General features: G+C 40.5%; 1 protein-coding gene across 3 annotated transcripts; it reads left to right on the top strand.

Moving 5' to 3' along the window:
• The first annotated feature begins 84 nt into the window (after positions 1-84).
• SNAP29 (synaptosome associated protein 29) lies at positions 85-18,877 on the top strand. 3 transcript variants are annotated; one of them, XM_075898248.1, is made up of 6 exons: positions 85-228; positions 1,555-1,836; positions 6,734-6,930; positions 8,634-8,719; positions 9,340-9,444; positions 10,844-13,958. In XM_075898248.1, exons 2-6 carry the CDS (start codon positions 1,582-1,584, stop codon positions 10,999-11,001), a joined length of 801 nt encoding a protein of 266 aa, XP_075754363.1. In that variant the 5' UTR covers positions 85-228; positions 1,555-1,581; the 3' UTR covers positions 11,002-13,958. The 3 variants fall into 3 exon arrangements, with proteins under 3 accessions (XP_075754363.1, XP_025046324.2, XP_075754362.1); XM_025190539.2 differs by lacking the exon at positions 85-228 and adding an exon at positions 17,467-18,877 and having other exon boundaries at positions 10,844-11,029; XM_075898247.1 differs by lacking the exon at positions 85-228 and having other exon boundaries at positions 10,844-11,029; positions 13,838-13,958.
• The last annotated feature ends 1,611 nt before the right edge of the window (positions 18,878-20,488 follow it).

Here is a 20,488-nt window from a genome sequence, read left to right as displayed (position 1 = left end):
TCCACTTTTCAAACCGTACCCCCCGTGCAGGGCTAGGAATGGATTCTCCTCGCCTTAGCCTGCAGGCTCCCTAGCCCAGAACACACCCACCCACGGGCCAGAGTGGTTTCTCCCAGCCGCTTCCCCTGCGTAGGACGCCGGGATGGTTTAAGCCAGTGGAGTCACGGGACGGAGGAGCCGGGCGGCCCCGGCAGCGCTCGGGTGGGCCGGTGGCGCGGGCGGCGGCCGGTGAGTGAGGGCTGTGGGCCCGCTGGCGAGCTCGGTCATAAAGCCCCTGGGGGACGCGGAGGCGGAGGCGGGGGCGGGGGGGGCCGCGTGAGGGGCGGTGTCCCGGCTCCGTGGGGCTGGGGCGTCTCCTACACGGAGGCTGACGGGGCCTGGCGCCCCCGCGGGGAATTCCGCTTGAGGCGGGAGCTGTGAGGAGCGGACCGGGGGGCGCCTCTGTCCGGGACTCAGACCCTCCCCCCCGGTTGCCGCGGGGGCTGGGTCCCTCGGCCCTGAGGGGCGATGTGACTCGGACATGCCCCGGGTGGCGCTGAGGCGGGGGCGGCCTGAGGCGGGCGTGCTCCCCTCCCCCGCCGCCCCGACTGCAGGCTGTAGCTGGAGAGCTTCCTAGGGGGCGGCCCGCAGCACTGGGGTTTTGGACCGGGAAGAGGCCCGAGCTGCGGAGAATGGTCTCACATCTGCAGTGTGACCCGTCGGGGGAGGAAGAGGCAAGAGCTAGTAAAGTTCCGTGAGAGAGAGAGAGAGGGGGGGGTTAAAACCTCTCCTGCCCTACGGCATCTATCCAAACCAGGTGAAGGTCAGCACAGTTGCAGGAGCTTTGTATATTGATTGTCAGAGGATAATGCTGACTCCTTTTCCCCACCGACCCTCCTTTCCCCCATTTTAAATAGCAAAGGAGCCCCCCTCAGCACTCTTCTGGTCGTGCATGAAACAGCCTGGCTAATATTTGTCATGTGTGCCTCATTCTTGAATGTGTAGTGTAATGTTTTGTTTTATTAATTATATGCAGCCTGTGCTATGAGCTAGCAAAAGCATCGTCAAATAAGTTCTAGTGATGCTTGTAACCGAAGGTGGTGAGATCAGCAATGTTTTGTTGATCCTGTGAGAGTCTGTTCTGCAGGCTTGGATCAGTCCCAGAGAATTTGCAGTTGCCTATACAGATTCATTTTTTTTCTCTTGCAATGGACTGCTGCAGTGTGTCCCAGGAGTGGAGTTTGTAATACTGAGGGAGGGAAGGAGGCCCCTGCTGGGTTATATGCGGGGGACTGGTGTGTGTAACTGATAAGCCAAGACCTAATTTCCCACCCAGATATATATTATTTGTTCCTCTCTCTCTCTCATATATCTTTTGTGCCTCATATCTCATCAAATATCTTAAACTGTTTTATTAACTTAGTTATAAAGGTAAATTAAAAGCAGTTTCCTTTACAGGTAAAGATCTTTCATCCTCTTGAGGTTCAATCCCTTTGGAATTAAAGCAGTTGCTATAGAATTGGGCAATGCCAGTGTGACTCTAACCTCACTTCTCTCTCATTCCACTCATTATAGCAAAGAGAGAAAACAGGAACTGGCATTATGTCATCTTACACGAAAAGCTGTAATCCATTTGATGATGATGACGATGACAATGAAGGTTTGAAGCCCAGGAAGTGGAATTATGGCAATGACAACTTTAATGAACCTTCTGAAAGGCAACATGATGAGGCTACAGATAAACAGAGATATCTTCAGCAGGAAGTTCTGAGACGGGCTCAGGCTACAGAGGACAGCACTAATAGATCTCTTTCTCTCATTTATGAATCTGAGCAAGTTGGAGTAGCTACATCAGAGGTAAATTATTTATTTCTGTCAATAAGGGCTGGAATTAAACTTTACATAAATGTCCTTTTGATTAATTTAGTCACATATCAGATTGACCCAGAAATATTAACACTAAACAGATATCCAAATTGTAAATATTTAACCATCTATGTAACTTTCCACAGTATAATATCATGGGCCGGGATGTAAAATAGTGATTAATTAGTTAACCAGTTAAACATTAAGTTTAATCAGTTAACCAGGGCAGGAGCATCTCACCCTTCCCTCACCCCTATTCTGCCCCCTCCCCTCCCCATCTGCAGACTGGGGTTCCTTTAGCCAGGCAGAAGCATTCCTTTAACCACCTAGGGCACAGCAGGCAGGGAGGCTACTCCACTCCCACCTGCTAAGAGTGAGGCTTACTGGTTAAAAATTCACATCCCTAAGAATGGGGCTAACGGAGTGCAGAATACAAGTTTTGATTGTGACAATTCATTTCATGCTGGGTGGCTTCAGTATTATTGATCCTTATTGCTCCACTGGTCTTATTAAATGTCTGACCGTGTACACAACCTTCAAACACCTGAAACCAAGGGGGCGGGGGGAAAGCTGGTAGTGGTGTCTTGTGGAGTTTGTTTGTTTTAAAGAAATCTAAGTTGCTGCTTCCTTGGCTTCTTTAAAGTCTTGAGGAAAGCATGCCTGAGTTCTTGCAGTAAAGCTTTCTTCTATGGGATTTGAGATTCTTATGACACCGGTATGATTTGTCATATTTCAGTAAAAATGCCAATTTAAAATTAGCAAAATATGTTTAGGTATTCTGTTGCCACAATTGTTTAATAAAAACTGTTGTCCTATCTGTGTTAAGTCTGACAGATTTCTGTTTCCTCTTAAATTATGTCCTGAACTAATATAGCACACTATGTAATGTTCTTACACTCCTCCCTGTTAATCAGGGTGGTTTCCCACTGCAGTAAATTGCCTTATGAAACTGGGGAACTTTCATTGCTGGAGATTTTTAAAAACAGGTTAGACAAACATCTGTCAGAGATAGTATAGACGTAATACTTAGTCCTGCCATAAGTACAGAGGACTGGATTAGATGAAGGGATCTTGAGAACTCCAGTCTTATGATTTCCTTTACGCCGATGGGGATAGTCGCTAATTTGGTCTTTTGGGCTGCCTCATTTGTCGAGGTAGGATGTTTATTCAAATAGTAGTAATTTGTGTATATTATCCTGAGAGAATATATGTACAAAAGTCATATAATTGTCTATAATAACTTAAATGACTTGATTTAGATAATGAACTCTTCAATATACACACCTTAAGAGGAAATAATAAAAATTCTCTTAATTGTGGAATGAAAAATCCAACCCCTATCACAACAATTTGGTCATTTTGGGAAAGCTCATAAATCTTATCTATCAATAGTTAGTCTCTAAAGTGCCATAGGACTACTCCATTGTTCGAAAATCTGACCAAAGTTTGGGGAGTAGGCCTGGTTTGAAGTTAATTGTAGACTGTCTAGTCCAGGGGTGTCCAAACTTTTTTCAAATTAACTATTTTATGCAAAGTTTATTGCAAACGGCATACTTTCCATTTCGTCACATGGATGACAAATCTAAACAGGTGTTAAATCACTCTGCCTTTCATATCTGAAGGCCAGATGAAAAAAAAAAAATCCAGGAAGCTGAAATATGTCAGGAACATTGTAAAGTACATTACATATTATTGGTAATAAAGGTTGTCTGTCAACTTTTAAGTTCAAAAAATATGAACAGGAACATAACACCAAGTATACATGTTGTGTCCAAATATATTTATAACTGATTTAGACCAACTGACATTAACTGAGATTTTACAATGTATTCATCTCAATACATATGGATTCGTTGGGGGCCATAAAAGATAGATATTGCCAAATTACCTGTGGGGCCATATTAAACCGGAACACAGGCCGCAATTGGCCCGCGGGCCGGACTTTGGACATTACTGGTCTAGTCCAAACTGGTTGCTTGAGTGGGAAACAAGATAAAAAGAGACACTGTGGCTACGTCTACACTGGCCCCTTTTCCGAAAGGGGCATGCTAATTTTCAACTTCAGAATAGGGAAATCCGTGGGGGATATTTAAATCCCCCGCGGATTTCCCTATTCTGAAGTTGAAAATTAGCATGCCCCTTTCGGAAAAGGGGCCAGTGTAGACGTAGCCTGTGAGACACATCTAAAATTAGATAAACCTAGGAGAGATTGAAGCTTCAAGGGGTAGCTGAGTTAGTCTGTACAGGATAAACTTTAAAAACAACAAATGGGCTGGTAGCACTTTATAGACTAACAACATGTAAATGGTATCGTGAGCTTTCATGGGCACAGCCCACTTCTTCAGATGACCAGTTTTTTAGGGGAGATGATGGGTAGTAGTTCTGTTTTTAATTAATGCAATTCTGGCTGCATATCTTTTAAGACATTGAAATACCAAATTGCATGTCTGTGTGCTTTAGATTTTTAAAACAATATGCTCTAAAAATCAGTTAATGCAGGAAAGACTTCTTTAATGATGGTGGGTTTGTGTTTGTTTTTTGTTTTAATCAGTGGATTATTTCTGAATTATTTAGTGTGAAAATGATACCATTTATTAGTGAAAATGTGAACCATTTCACAATTCTAACAGCATTTCTTGCTTCACAGGTGTAGATTCTGCATTAGAATCATAGAACCATAGAGCTGGAAGAGACCTCAGGTCATCAAGTCCAGCCCCCTGCTCTAGGCAGGACCAATCCCAACTAAATCAACCCAGCCAGGGCTTTGTCAAGCCGAGACTTAAACACCTTAAAGATAATCTCTTTTCAGCTCTTTTACTTCCATGGAATATACCTTAGCAAGGACAGATAAAGGTGTGGGACCTGATAAAAATGATGACAGTAACAGGTTTCTATATCTTGTTTACAATAGGTGGCAGGGAGTTGGCATTTCTTAATAAGAACTGTAGAGCTAATAAAGCTTATAGGTGCCTTGAGGTAGATTTGACAGCTCTTGATTTGACTGCCACAGGGCTGCGTGCTTTAGAATTTCCTCAGGGAGAAAGAGGCACTTTTTGTTCAAGCATGTGTGTGTTCCCCCTCAGCATTTTTTGCTTTCTTTTTTGTTTCCCCTTTTTCACAGTTTCTAACACCCTGAAATGTAACTATAAAGCTCTTTGAGCCCTTTGTTAACTTTTTTACACATTTAATGCTGAAAACCAAATGAAGTGGATAAACTAATTTTGTTTCCACTTTTCTACTGAGCCTTGTACTAAGGAATACAAAAGTGAAACTAATTCTGCTGCTTCATATTTGTGGAGCAATAAGAAGCAGTCCCTTTGTGTGCTGAGCCACCGGGCTTAGCGAGCTGCTTGTTTGATTCCTGATCAGAACCTGTTTACTACCATTGGGTAAAGATTTACAAATATTTGTACTACAAAGTAAAGTGGTTCAAACCCTGACTGTTTGTTTCTACTTGTCACTTTCATCATCTACATTAGGAACTGGTGCATGCATAATCAAATTAGGGATGTTCAGTATTGGTTAATTGAATAGTTGATTGATGAATTCATATTGGTTACTGGACTATTCTATGGATCTGGGGGGTGGGGCCAGCAGCCAATGCACTACAGCTGCACTCCAAAGAGCCTCCTTGTTACTCCATACCGCTGTTTCTGTATCAGAGGTAGTAGGGCGGGGTGTTAGGTGGGAGCTGGTCCACGCGGGGGACATAGTTTAAAAACCAGCTCCTCTCGTGGACTGGCTGCCTGTTGCCCTGTGTTGCTGCCTTTTTATCAGAGGCAGCAGCATGGAGTGGCAACAGCCCCTGTTCATAGGGAGGGGATGTGCTCCTGAACCCGGCACAATCTGGACCTGAGCCAGACTGCCTGCCCACCTGACTTCTAATATACTTTAAATGCAGAGCTGCAATGGGGGTATGGTCCTGGACCTAGCTCAAGCCAGGACTAATTAGGCTGTTGGCCAGCCTGCTAAAAAATTTACTAGTGAGGGAAGGAGGGAATGCATGTAGTCTGTAGCATTAACCTAAAGCTTTTACTTATTGGTAAATCGACTACACTATTATATCCCTAAATCCAAATACAATTTGAGACCGCAGAATCTAATGGATAAGTCAGTGGGCTAAGACCTAGGAAACCCTTGTTCTATTGTTGTCTGTGCCGGTGACGTGCGGTGTGATCTTGCTCTCTTTAGACTATAAACTCTTCAGCAACTTCAGATTTGTGCAGTGGGCCACAACACCAGTTGAGGCCTCCAGGCACCAGCATAATACAAATAATTGCATAAAGGAGGGCTAGAAGGTGGAGAATGAGTTTAACATGTAAGAAAACTTAATCTATATTTATCATTGATTCTTATGAAAATCGTCCATTTACATTAATGAAAATTCTGCAGATGAAATGAGAATAAAATCTTAAATCTATATTCCTTCCACAAATGCTGTGTAGTTAAAAGTGGTGCTTAAGTTAATAATGAACCAGGAAATGAATTTTACATAAAATGTCCATGTGTATAATTAGAAGAAAAAAGTTAAGGCTACATCATATTAGAAGTAGCATGTTGAAGATGGAGGAGTGAACATATTTTATCTATATTGACATATGCATATGCAGGCCAAGAGGGTTTAACTCAAATTTCAGAAAGAAATCAGCCTTCTGATTTCCTGTTTCCACTTAACTGGCTTGCCTAAATAAGAACAGCATCTTAAATCTGTGACACTTTAAGCGTTTGTAGGATAAACCTATAACATCTAATGTGCTAAGGAGATGTATAGTAATACTTACAGACAGAAGGGGAAATGGATCTCTTGAAATCTTATTCTGAAATGTTAAAGCCATTGATGACAATCTATCCATTGACCTGACTACTTTTTTTTTCTATTTCCCTTTAGGAACTTGTGCGTCAGGGTGAGGCGCTAAAGCGCACTGAACGAATGGTGGATAAAATGGACCAGGATTTAAAGATCAGTCAAAGACACATAAACAGCATAAAAAGTGTCTTTGGTGGTTTTGTAAACTACTTCAAATCTAAACCTCCAGAAACTAAGCCTGAACAGAATGGGGCCCCTGAACACCAAGCAAACAGCAGGTGAGTAGAATTAGAATTTTAAGAGTGGTACTAGTCAGCTGAAATTGGCAGAGGCAGCAATGTATAGATGGGGCAAGGAGAGTTTTATTCATCCTTTTCCACTATTCCCATTGTCACATATTTGGGGGTGGGAGAGAGGTGTTCTGTCCTCCTCCTGCATGTGTCCCCCAACATGCTTGGACCTTGTCCCTGGAAGCACCCACAGTAATGTAAGGATGGAAGAACAAAACAGCCCCAATCTGGGTGTAGAAAGTGAGGGTTGCTGGGCAAACAAGACACAAGGCGGACATGTCCTCCCTTTAGATTGTGCCCCTGTTTCCCTTCAGTATGGGGAGGTATGAGTTGTCTAAGGTTGGCAAGGAGACCTGCCTCTTAGAAGAGAAGTCTCACAAACTGATTCCATGCACTGCAGGATGTAGACAAAAACACTACTTCATGATGCCCCTCTTTTAACTGAAATATCTTTCTTGAGATGGTATGTAAGGCCACTGTTTCCTCTTCTATTCTGAACCCTTCATAAAATCTACCTGCACAACTTAAAAGTAGCCAGCATGCTTTAGTTTAAATAACATAGTCTCCATTCTGTGTTCCATGAAGTGTACTTGCTTCACTGTGTAAAGGTGTTCTTTCTGACTTGTACTCTGTTGTTCTGTCTATGAAGTTGAACCCCAATTCTGCATTTGAGTCTGCATAGGCACTAGAGTCAGTACGGGCCAGATTGCCTAGTATTGCCGCAGGTTTGTATTGATGCATGTAGATCTACTTCCGAGTGATGAGAAAATTGAATAGTTAAAGCATTTGAAGACAAAAGCGATTGGTTTTTTTTGTTTGGTTTGGTTTCGGGGAGGGATAGCTCAGTGGTTTGAGCATTGGCCTGCTAAACCCAGGGTTGTGAGTTCAATCCTTGCGGAGGCCATTTGGGACAAAAAAAATTTCAGGGATGGTAAAGGCGGGGGACTGGACTCGGTGACCTTTCAAGGTCCCTTCCAGTTCTAGGAGATAGGCAATCTCCATTAATTTTATATATTAAATATGGTTGAATTTGTGCTAAGAATGATTTTCATATTATCTGGAAAGTTTCTGTAATGGGAACGGTGCATAGACTTGTAGCTGTACAACCTTGTAAATAGTGTGATTTTTTTTATTTTATTTTAAAGGAAATCTAGAGGTAGAACCCTGCCAAAATCAAGCATACTGAAAAACTCCCACTTACATATCCTGTGGCCTCGTGTATTTCTCTTCCACTTTACTAACATCTCTGAATGAATAAAAACAAAAGTTAAGCTGACTTTTTTAGAAGAGAACCATGTCACATTCACTTTCAGAGCAGGAATGTGTGAATTACAGAGCAACATTGTATGTGTATTGTTTTGGGTGAGGGGGGTGGAGCAAGTGAGTTTATGATATTTGGCTATTTGCCTTGGTGAGTACCTATATTGATAAAGACTGAGGGCTTGAATCTGTTTCCACTAAACTTTGTAGGAATTTTGTATTGATTTCAAAGAGAGCATTATTAAGCCCTGAAAGATTAAAAATGAATGCCAGTAAACTTCTATGAGAGAAAGGGGTCTGGTTCTAAATACGAAGCAGTTTGTTGTCCTTAAAGGAATTTGGAGTCTAATCCTATTTAATGGATACAGAATTCAACCAATGGTTACTAAAAATATTTCCTTTTTTTTTCTTCTTTCCCTTCTTTTTACCAGATTAAAAGAAGCCATGGTTTTTAGTAAAGAACAGGAATCAAAGTACCAAGAAAGTCATCCAAATTTAAGGAAGCTGCGTAATTCTGGTTTGTTAACATATGTATTTTTGTCAGTGGCTTTGAGAGTACATTACATAGCTTAGACCTGTATCTATTTAGCATTCATGGTAAGAATTTTCATCACATAGAAATACTAACAATAAAAAGTTAAGAAGCTTGCAAGATTCAGTATTTTCTTTCCTTATGCATATGCAGCATAAGCAATTAAAAAACAGCTGCCTTGTATGTTCAAGAGTAGCCATATCCTGTGTCTATCAAATGATTAAAAATGGTTCAGAAAAATGGTTCCGTTTGGGAACCCATGCACTAGAGGATACAAACAGCTGCTTTGTGACTTGCCCTTAAAGGGCACTGCTTGGCTTTTGTGGCTTAAGCCCAGTTTTTTTTTCTTGCTAAGTAATAGAAAGGAACACAGAGGACTTGAATTACTATTTCAGTTTACAACCAGGTAATTAACTTGCAAACATGGGTCTCTTCATATCATAAAGCCAGAGCTACTGACAGAGATGTTGGATTGAATATACTAGGTGTCCGTGAGAGTCAGATGACTGAAAGCCAGCTGTCAGTCAGCTAGGGTAATAGGAGCTTTGCTAGTACTGAACCATTCTTTTGTGTGTAAGGTCTAAAAGCATCTATGTTGTTAACAGACTATGACTTAAGTGGAACCAGTTTGGAATCTTCTGCTCAATCCGAAGTTTATCCAAAGAATCAACATCTCCGAGCTTACCACCAGAAAATTGACAGCAACTTAGGTGAGTTAGAAATTGAAGCTAATGTAACTTAACTTCCATATCTTGCTATTCAAAGCCTGAGAACTCGGACCAGTCTGTATCCAGCTATTGGTTTGCCTAAAACTTTGTTTAGTTTACAAACAGACTTTTGATCATAAAAGATCCTCTGTGCATGCTGTCCCTATTTCAAAAGTTTCTGCCTGGTAGATCTGTTACTACATGCTTCAGGCTAATCTTCATGATTGAGCCCCACCATGTTTCGCATATACCATAAATAGTACGTACACTTCTGGTCCAAAAAGAATTTTGACTAGATAACACAGGTTAGCAACAGATCGAATTAAAAATGCTTTTCACATAAAACTAACTCTTTATTGGAACTGATCAAGATTGTTGCAATAATATAAATCTGTAGGGAAACTAACATCTACAAGGAGGCATCCCTACTGGGGTCTCAATATTGTCTGTTCTTCTCTGGTTTTTATTTCAGTATTGGGATTTCATGAAGGCAAAAACAATTATTAAAAAATGTTTGGTTACTGGACTGCTGAACAATTCTTTTTATAACGTGCCATTTATTTTTCATCCATTTAGATTCTGAAGTCTTTACAAATTCTTAACTTTAATGAGCTTAAAATGTAGACAAAACCAGAAAAAAATGGAAGGAATGAAAGCCTTAATGTTCTGTATCAAATGTCTCTCGTATTCTGACTTGGAAAGAGTGGTATGGATGAAAACAAATACACAAAGAATTCTATTCTCAACCCACTTTGAACTTGTTAGTTTTTAAAACATTTGTGGTAACCAATTGTGTGGTAAACTTCTTTTCTGCAAATACAGTACTTCAAAGACAACATTCTAGCATATGGGGGCGCACACACACAGACACACATATACTTTTGTACCTTATGAAAATAAATACTCTAAAAGCTGGATATGGAAATTAGGTTTACTGCAAGCATTGGAGTTTTATAGAAGTAACTATTTTATTTCTGTGTATTTTGATCTTTTTCACAATAAACTGAGCCTGCTCATGTTCAAGTGTCAGATGTACAGAGGCATGCAAAATAGATTCATCTTTAAAGGAAGAAAGTTAACATGTTTAAATATTTTACACTTGAAAAATATGTTTAGTTTATAAAGAATAAATGATAACTAAATTTAATGTCTTGTAGCTTACTACATTCACACTTTGAGCAACAAAAGAGATTAGTCACTTTTTCTAGTAGTAATGTACTACTAGTCTTGTAACATTTGTATTGCAAATATTGTGGAGGAATAATTAGTTTTTTCACTGATTTTTTTTTTTTTTTTTTTGTTTAAGGTTTTTGAGTGCAATTTGACAGTATACATTTAAATGGCACCTATCTCTTGTAATTCCTACTGTTTGACCCTTCCTTCTCCTTCTCTCCATTGGCAGGTGAAATGTCGGATGGGCTGAGCCGTCTGAAAAACCTGGCTCTGGGTCTACAGACAGAAATTGAAGAGCAGGATGACATTCTTGACCGGCTAACCAAAAAAGTAGATACACTGGATGTCAATATTACAAGCACTGAAAGAAAAGTCCGACAACTTTAAAGACTTCTCAGAAATTCTTTCCTTCAGTGTAAGGTCTTATATGATTATCTTGCTGGGGCTTTTTTTGGGTGGGGGAAGGTATTGTTTTGGTTTTAAATCTTGGGCAATATCCATTTCTTTCTTTGTAAGTGACTTACACTCCAGAGTCTGCAATTTTAATGATAGCTAATACAAGACCTTAAAACACTTCTTGATGTATACAGAAGTGTATGTTGGACAGGACATCTTTCTGCATCTGGTTTGAGATTCATGCCTTCACTGTGGATGTCCACTCATATGTCATGTGCATGTAGGACTTTTCAGTGTTTCAGTGCCGTTTCCCCTAAAGCTATGGCAAAGATAACCGAATAGTACAGAATGTACTGTTTGTTTCAGAACAAATGGTTGCCAGTTGTAATTATTTTTAAACAGGCATATGTACACATACAGATTACCACCTGTAAAAATATTTCTGAATGATGTCCCCTAGCATTTCTCTGTGGGTTCCTAAAGAATCTCAGAAGTCTCCAGGCAATTGGATTAGTTGTTAAATGTGACATGCAGTGTTGTGTTCCCCTTCTGCCTTGGAGGAAGTGTCAACTAATCCCCTTCAGTATTGTCAAGATTATCACAAAATACTGATCTTGAAGGCTCCAATCCTGAAATCTTTCCTCTATTGCAAACAGGCACAAGTAACTTTACATTTTTAGACCCTGATTCTGCACATCCAAATATCCTCCACCAATGTTGGTGGTTGTTCTTTTTCATGTGCTGCCTTTTGGCAGCCTACTAAGTAGGTAATTATTTGAACAGCAGCAACTGTTAGAAATGGAGATATGGACTAGTATTTCAATTTCTAAATTTTTTTTCTCAAATAAGAAAGGTGGAGTGGGGCGTTCATGCCTGTAGTCTTATGTTACTTCACCTCCATCACCACTGTTGAAAAATTAAACTTGTACCTACATGCTTTTCAGTTCTCTGGCTTTGCAGTTCTGATTTTCTGCAGAAGACAAATGCCTTTATTTCAGTTTTTGAAATCCAAACTGTCTTTCCCCCTGCTGTTTTTTTTCCCCCTTAAGCCTTAGTAAATAACACTGTTGAACAAAAATCACTTCAATTCTACCATCTTGGGAAAGTAACAACCAAAAGGCCATCATCTACCTGATCTGGTGACCTCTGTAAAATGAGCTGGTAATGTCTGTTCAAATCTTATGAGGTAAGCATCCATATCACAAAATCACCCCCATATTTGATAGTAAGAACCTTGTCAGCAGTTGCAGCAGTGAGGCCAGCAAATTTAAAAACCTGCTCACTGCAATAGATCCCTACAGATGGCACATTGATTGGCACTGTGGGGAATCATGTACACAGTTGCCTGTACTGCATGATGTGTTGATAAATAGAAAACTTTGTTTTCTGGCTCTGTTAATTTGGCACCTTTCATGATCAAATTCACACTTTTTAAAAAAAAAGACTTGTTCAGATGGTTAAAAATCCCATCTTCTGACACACTCCCTCTAGCTTAGAGAGGACTTAGAATTTTCAACCTTCTTGTTCTATACAGTCTAGGTAGGAAGGTGAAGCATTAAACCATCTGTTAGGGGCAATGTTACTTCTCTAGGTCTCCTGGTAATTACATTCCCAGATGTGAAACCATTCAAAAACTAGTTTATGCTTCACTTTGCAAAGAAAGTGGCTGCTGCCAGCAGGAAATACACAGTTGCCAATTGCAATAGTATACTGCCATGTATTTCATTACCTTTCATTTTCTCTTTATCTGCCTTTTGGAAGTTTGAAAGCCTGTTACTACCTACAGATCTTCTCCCCCTTGTTTATACATACCATGACAACTTCTTTTCCTCACTATAAGGATATTCATCAATGATAAGCTGTCTCTTAATATTAAGGCATTTATTTATGAAGTAACTGGTGTCATTAACTTGTAAAAAGCTGAAAGTATGTGAGGGGAAGGAAGATTGTAACATTTGTCCTATGTACATTTGGCTTAAGTAATCTTTGAAAAACAATGTGGGGAGGTTAGGGTGGGTGTGGGGTTTTTTTTTTTTTTTTGATGCTATAGACTTCCAGAACACAGAGCTGATTGACAGGCATCTTTATTTTATGGGTCTAAGCTGTGTGTGTATGTATTCTATCCTGAGTTTTAAAACTGTGCAAAATTCTAGTAAATTGGTAACATTATTCTATTTTTGAAATCTGCCTTCATGTGTATGTGCTTACCCCTCAACTAGACTTTTCCTAAAGGAAGACATTGGTAATCTGTGTGCAGGCTGAATAGTTTTCTCTATTGAGTTGTAGCTAATGAAGAAGAATCTAGTGATGAGATTGTGTATATTGAAATCAAGAGGAAAGACAGGGCTTGGATATGAACAATGATAGCATTGCATTTGTTAGTTTCTCAGATGCCTTTCTGACATAATTTAGTTTAAGAAGAAATATAATGTATTTCATTAAAAGATAACCTTTTCTTTTTAATAAAGTAACTTTATCAACCTTACTAAAATCTGCTTGTGTCCTTAGCGGAGAGAACCTTGTTGTAAGAAATCAAATTTTCTAAAAGCTAAAGCAGATTTTTACACATTTCAAACCAGAACTCAGATTAGATGGGAGTTCTACAAAGGACTAATTCCTCATCTCTTTACTCAACCCCGTTCACTTTTGCCAATTGGTGACATCTGCAGTTATTTCTTTATTGTTTAGGGGCTTCCTGTTCTTCTAACTTCTGTGATCCTATTTTAAAGGCTTGCTTTCTACATTAGGACTGTTTTGTAGGAATGTGAGTTGTGTTTAACCATAAATTAAAATATCCTACAAGCTGAACTCTTTTTTTTTCCCCTAGCTTTCATAGAAAATGCAACTGTGGGCTGCTAAAGAACATATTGTAAATGTTAACCTCATGAAGATAACAGTGCTGTATTTTGTAATACAGTGATGAAATTCTTGCTAAAATTACATTTTTTTTACAAAAGAGGAAATAACTGAAAAGCTGACTTACTTTCTTTCTTAGAAATGTTTTCCTAGCCATGCTGCTGAAAGTTTATTTTCTGTAATTAGTTTTAGCTCTTGCATCTACAATGCCATTTCCTCTTTCTCTCAAATACCATGGAGAAATTCATCCTCTCATATTGGCTTAAGCTTTTTTGGAAATGATTATGCAAGTTTACTACGGTGTGCCATTTATACCAACTACTCTGCTTAAGTGTGCTTTTATCAGGGTAGTTCCATTGTAGCAGAACATATCTGGTGACACTGTAGCCAAAGCAATGTTAATTGGCTTGAGTGGAAACCAGCATTAAATTTCAAAGTAAGGTTGCAAAATCTTCTCTGCTGGCATCTTTATAAAGTAATACAGACTGCCGCCTAGGAAGATTTCTTCTTCAAATATGGTTCACGGTATTACAAATATTCAGATTTTTTTTTCCTCTTCCTGAGCATAGATTTGACCGTGAGTAGCCTTTTTAAAAATTAAATCTGTACATTAGCTTCTTATATCTATAAAACTGTTCTTGAACAGTCAACCCAAACTTCACTAAATCTAGGGCAGCCAAGATGTAGGGCTACAAGGCTTTGTTCTTACACTAGGAACTGCACAGGCTAAGCCTCACTAAAAACATTGGACACAGAGGTTTGCCTGCATGATGCCCAATACAAGGTCATGACCTATGACTTTGTATCTATATACAGAATGTCTAAAAAACTTTTGCTGTATTGAGGCTACTGCATTTAGGTCATATGCAAACAGTACTCTCTGAAATTTAGCTTGTGCCTAAAATTTCAGATTTTTTACATGATTTAAATGAAAATATTTTGCTGCCTCATAGCTTTTGTGAAGTGTTTGCCTGGTGTAGAACTAGGGAATAGAAAATACACTTTCCAGCTGTTCAGCTTTCAGAGAAAACTGACTGTTCCTTTTTTCCGATGGATAATTCCATTGGAAAGAACATTTTTGGCTTTGAAATTTGTAAGACATCAGCATTACAGTAGTGATTATTTGACCACACCCTGGCTTTATTAACAGTAACATAATTGTACACCTCACAGATGTAATGCTTTTTTATGTAAGCAAAATTTAATTTTTGCTTCCTTTTTAATGAAAGATTAAACTGGATTGTAATTCAGCAATTTAAGATGTCAAATGGAATCTATTTTGAACAGTGAAATGCTCAATAAAGGTGGTTGTGTATGAAAACTTTTACATTTTATTTCCAGGATAAGAATATTGTTTTCAGATGTTGAAAACAGTCAAGATATGTTTACTGTATTTTTTTTCTAGTTAAAGGATATTCTTTAATGGAAATATTTCCATTATACATTCTGTTCTGTCCTGTCCATTCCCAACAGTGCTTAATGTGGTGACACTCTTAGGAACTGCAGTTCGAAAGGAGATGCTTGAACAAATTATATAATTTCACCAGTCATTTCTTGCAGAATGACAAAAATAAGAATAGAGGGAATAACTAGGATTTCCAATTCATGGGTCTATTGCGATTTCTGTGCTTAGAAGCAGATGTTTTTGAGGGTGGGATGAAACAGTTGAAGTTCTACCTGACCCTGTGATGTTCACATCAGACCCTGAATTGTGAGGTTTGGCATGCCCAGTTAACATTGATAACTTTAATGATTGGTAATAAAATGCAGACTTTATTTAAAAAAAAATCAATATAAAAATTGTCATAGTATTTTAATTTAGCAATGAATATCACTGGCTGGCTAGATCTTGTTAAAGGGGCAGTTCTTTAGAAATAAGGCAGTCAGATTATGCAGCATGCTGCAAGATCTAAACCAGCAGGCATGTAGTGGAGGGCATGGTCCCAAGTCTAGTCACACGAGTATTTTTCCAATGAGCCTGTAACCTTGGTGGTGATGTTACTTGTATTTTGGGAAAGTAATGTGGATTTTAGTAGTCTCTGTATGATAGGCCTTTAAATACCTTAGTGCCACAAGAAAGAGCCTTAGAAGGTCCTATTGCAAGGAACTCTCGGTAGAAATGAGGCAGTTCTTAGAAGAATCAGAATGATGCTTACAATTAAAGATCTGCTACCTGTAAAATTCTAGCTATTGGTTTGTCCCTTAGCATGGATCTCCTACAAATAGGAGATGAAAGTCTCTGTCATCCCACCTTTACAAAGGGAGCACACACTTCATAGGGTTGAAAGACCCCATTAGGTCATTGAGTCCAACCCCCTGCAGGACCAGTCTCCTCTAAATCATCCCAGCCAGGACTCTGTCAAGCCAGGATTCTAGGGATGGATATTCCACCACTTCCTTAAGTAGCCCATTCCAGTGTGTCACCACCTTCCTAGTGAAACCATTTTCCCTAATAGCCGACCTAGACCTCTCTCCCTGTAACTTGAGACCATTGCTCCTTGTTCTGCCGTCTGTCACTACTGAGAACATCCTTTCTCCAGCCTCTTTGGAACCTCCCTTCAGGTAGTTTAAAGATTGCTATCAAATCCCCCTTCACTCTTCTATTCTGTAGACTAAATAAGCCCAATTCCCTCAGACTCTCCCCATGAGTCATGTGCTCCAGCTCTCTTAATCACTTTTCTTGCCCTCTACTAGACTTTCTCCAATGCATCCACATCCTTTCTGTAATGGGGGGCCTAGAATTGGGCACAACACTCCGGATGTGTTCTCACCAGTGCTGAATAAAGAGAAATATTCACTTCCCCAGATCTGCTGGCAATGCTCCTACTAATGTACAGGTGCACTCTGAACTACATGCAAATGAAAATAAAAGAACTCTGGCAGGCCTACACCAAGGCCAGGCAGAAAAGTTCCTGCTCTGGGGCAGCACATCTCACGTGCCACTACTACAAGCAGCTAGATGCTATCCTGGGAGAGGGACTGGTCACCTTCTCCCCTCCCCTCGTCCTTGACTCCAGACAGGACTCCCCTGGTGTCAGCCTCCATGAGGGTGGGGTTGTGGAGGAGGAGAAGGCCGATCTGGACATCATACCTGCCAGCCAGGAGATTGTCATCTGACTGGAGCCAGTTTCCACTGTCCCAGGATGTTTCCCAGGGCTTGGATAAACCTGGGGAAGACAGTTCAGGTGAGTTCTATCACTTTCCCTATATGCATGCGGCAGTGAGGAGCAGCCAATATACTGACCCCCCTCCTCCCTTGCTCTAGCCCAGGACAATGATTTACATTTTCTTTTCCAAAGAACAAAAATTAAGGACTCGAGCAACAACAGGTAAAACTTCTAGTGGCATGTAACTGAATAAGAACAATTCAAAGATTTGGACAGAAAATTGATAAGTGTTGTGAAATTGTGTACTTTTGTTGGGAGTATATACAAAATTAAATCTTTCAACGTAGAGAAGAGATATATTCTTGTCATGTTTCTGTGATGATTTTAAAATGATTAAGTTAGCCATTGACCATATATTATAGCAGCCCAGCTTGTTTTGATGAAATTTAAAATAAAAGTAACTGCTTTCCCATTTTGATACCTCTTTCTGCAGTGTATCATGACTGGAGTGTTGTCAAATGAAGAATCTGGGAGAGACCAGCCGGAAGGGATAACTTGAAAATCTGCTGACAAGAAGTAATTAAAGGCAATATTGGGATATAGTGAAAGATGAAAAATGTTAACTCACCAGAAATATCAAAAATAAACATCAGCTACTGTAGTGTCTCTGAAGTAAATTCTCTGGTGTTTCGCACAGCTATCATCTAAAGAAAACAGATGGACTATAAAACGTGTGACCGAACAAACTGACAGATCAGAGTCTGATTTTTCAAGAACTTGTTCATAATATCTTTCCTGGAAGATCTGGAAGTTACTGAGGAATTGTTGGGAGGATCTATGGAAATAATTTCTACTTAAAAAAACTGTTCATGTCAATTAATTCCCTTCTTTCATGCACACAGAGTCCGGACTGGTGGTGGAAATAAACTTTACGGGACTGTAGGAAACTTAGCTACTCTCCTGATAAGCAGATAACTCAATAACTAAAATCATGCCAGACCAAGGATTTTGCTGGACCATAGAATGCTGGGCTAGAGGGCTACGTCTACACTGGCAGCTTCTTCCGCAAGAACTCTTTTGTGGAAGAGTTCTTGTGCAAAAACTCTTCCAGAAGAGAGCGTCTACACTGGCATGTGCTTTTGCATAAGAGCATCCATGCCAGTGTAAACTCTCTCTTGCGCAAGAAAGCTCTGATGGCCATTTTAACCATAGGGCTTCCTTGCGCAAGAAACTTATGTTGCCTGTCTACAGTGGCCTCTTGCATAAGAACAGTGCACTTCTCGCACCAGTGTAGACACAGCTGAGAATTTCAACCTATAGTATCCCTGGGGCACAGGCATCTTAATAATGATCATTTATATGTGCTGAAAACAGCTCTAGATGCACAGTAGCTAAAAGACCTATGCTTTGTCCATAGTAACTCTATCACTGGTATGAGAATCAGTGGGACACTTTTTTAAAAAGGGTATATAGCCAGGCCTGGGGGAGAGGGATGTTCAGCACACATTCTGATTCTTATTTGACAATTTGGCAGTGAAAATATGTAGGATCTTCAGCTGCAGTCTGTACCACTTGAGGCTGTATTAAGACTTCACACTCAAGTAATATTTTGTCCAGTAGAGGGCATTGGATACATACTACCAAGTCCATTTATAAGTGCTATTTTGATAATATGTCACCAAACTAGCAAAGGGGACTACGGATCTGCAAATTATACAGTTTCTAGCTTTCAGGTGACCTTGAAGAGGGGTACTCAAGTGCAGTGGGAACTCAAGAAGGAGCACGTTAAAGGGGTATTGTATCTTCTAAAGAGAGTGTTAAGATGCCTGATTTTTGGGAAGAAGGATGAGGTGTCTTGTGCTATTAGCTGTTTCAGTTAAATAAAAGCTTTTCCATGGGATAAATGCTATTGTCCTAAGGCAGGAGTCTCAAATTCCTCATCAGTGGGCCACTTGTAGCCTATATGCTTCCCTAATCCAGCCCATGAAATATTTTGAAAAAGTTATTTGATCAGGTTCGTGTGACCACCAGTATGGGAACAAAGAGTGGTGGCCAGCATGCAGGGACTCACTCAGGCACATTGCTGCCAACAGTACCCAAGCACGCAGTGCTCACAAAGTTCGGGCTGCAGAGGGTGCCGCTTGATCAGGGAAGCCATGCTGGCTGCCTCTGCCACCATGTTAACCATGGTGGCTAGGGAGCTGCCCAAGCAGACATGCTTCAGCTGCCAACAGGTGAGGCCAGTGGGTTTTGCTTTCAGGGGCAGGGAATCCCAGGACAAGAGCATGGATGTTAGTGGGGGTGGTAGTGAGGGAGGTGGGATCCCACTGCAAAAGCACAGATATTAGGGGAGACACCCACCATGAGGATATGGGAGTGTCAGGGTGAGGACTCAGTTTCATGTCTTTTGTAAGATCATAGAGCTGGAAGAGACCTCGAGAGGTCATCAAGTCCATCCCCCTGCCCAAGGCAGGACCAATCCTATCTAAATCAACCCAGCCAGGGCTTTGTCAAGCTGAGACTTAAAAACCTCTAGGGATGGAGATTCCACCACCTCTCTAGGTAACCCATTCCAATACTTCACTACCCTCCTAGTGAAATAGTTTTTCCTAATATCCAACATAGACCTCTCCCACTGTATCTTGAGGCCATTACTCCTTGTTCTGCCATTCGTCACTACTGAGAACAGCCTTTTTCCAGCCTCTTTGGAACCTCCCTTCAGGAAGTTGAAGGCTGCTATCAGATCCCCCCTCACTTTTCAATTCTGCAGAATAAACAAACCCAAATCCCTCAGTCTATCCTCATAGGTCATGCGCTCCAGCCCCCTAATCATTTTGGTCGCCTGTTGCTGGACCCTCTCCAATGCATCCACATCCTTTCTGTAGTGGGGGGCCCAGAAATGGACACAATACTTCAGATGTGGCCTCACCAGAACTGAATAAAGGGGAATAATCACTTCTCTGGATCTGCTGGCAATGCTCCTAATGCACCCTAGTATGCCATTAGCCTTTTTGGCTACAAGGGCACACTGTTGACTCATATCTGGCTTCTCATCCACTATAATCCCCAGGTTCTTTTCTGCTGAACTGCTACTTAGTCATTCGGTCCCCAGCCTGTAACAATGCTTGGGATTCTTCTGTCCTAAGTGCAGGACTCTACACTTGTCCTTGTTGAACCACATCAGATTTCTTTTGGCCCAATCCTCTAATCTGTCCAAGTCACTCTGGACCCTACCCCTGCCCTCCACCGTATCTACCTCTCTCCCTAGCTTAGTGTCATCTGTGAACTTACTGAGGGAGCAATCCATCCCTTCATCTATGTCATTAATAAAGATGTTGAACAAAACCGATCTTTGGGGCACTGTGCTAGAAACTGATCGCCAACCTGACATCGAGCCATTGATCACTACTCGTTGGGCCCGACAGTCTAGCCAGCTTTCTATCCATCTTACAGTCCATTTATCGAATCCATATTCCCTTATCTTGCCGGCAAGAATATTGTGGGAGACCATATCA

Source organism: Pelodiscus sinensis, chromosome 15 (genome assembly GCF_049634645.1).
Source record: "Pelodiscus sinensis isolate JC-2024 chromosome 15, ASM4963464v1, whole genome shotgun sequence".
Lineage (NCBI taxonomy): Eukaryota > Metazoa > Chordata > Testudines > Trionychidae > Pelodiscus > Pelodiscus sinensis.
The sequence above is the reverse complement of the archived record's forward strand: the minus strand, read 5'-3'. Positions and strand labels throughout refer to the sequence as shown.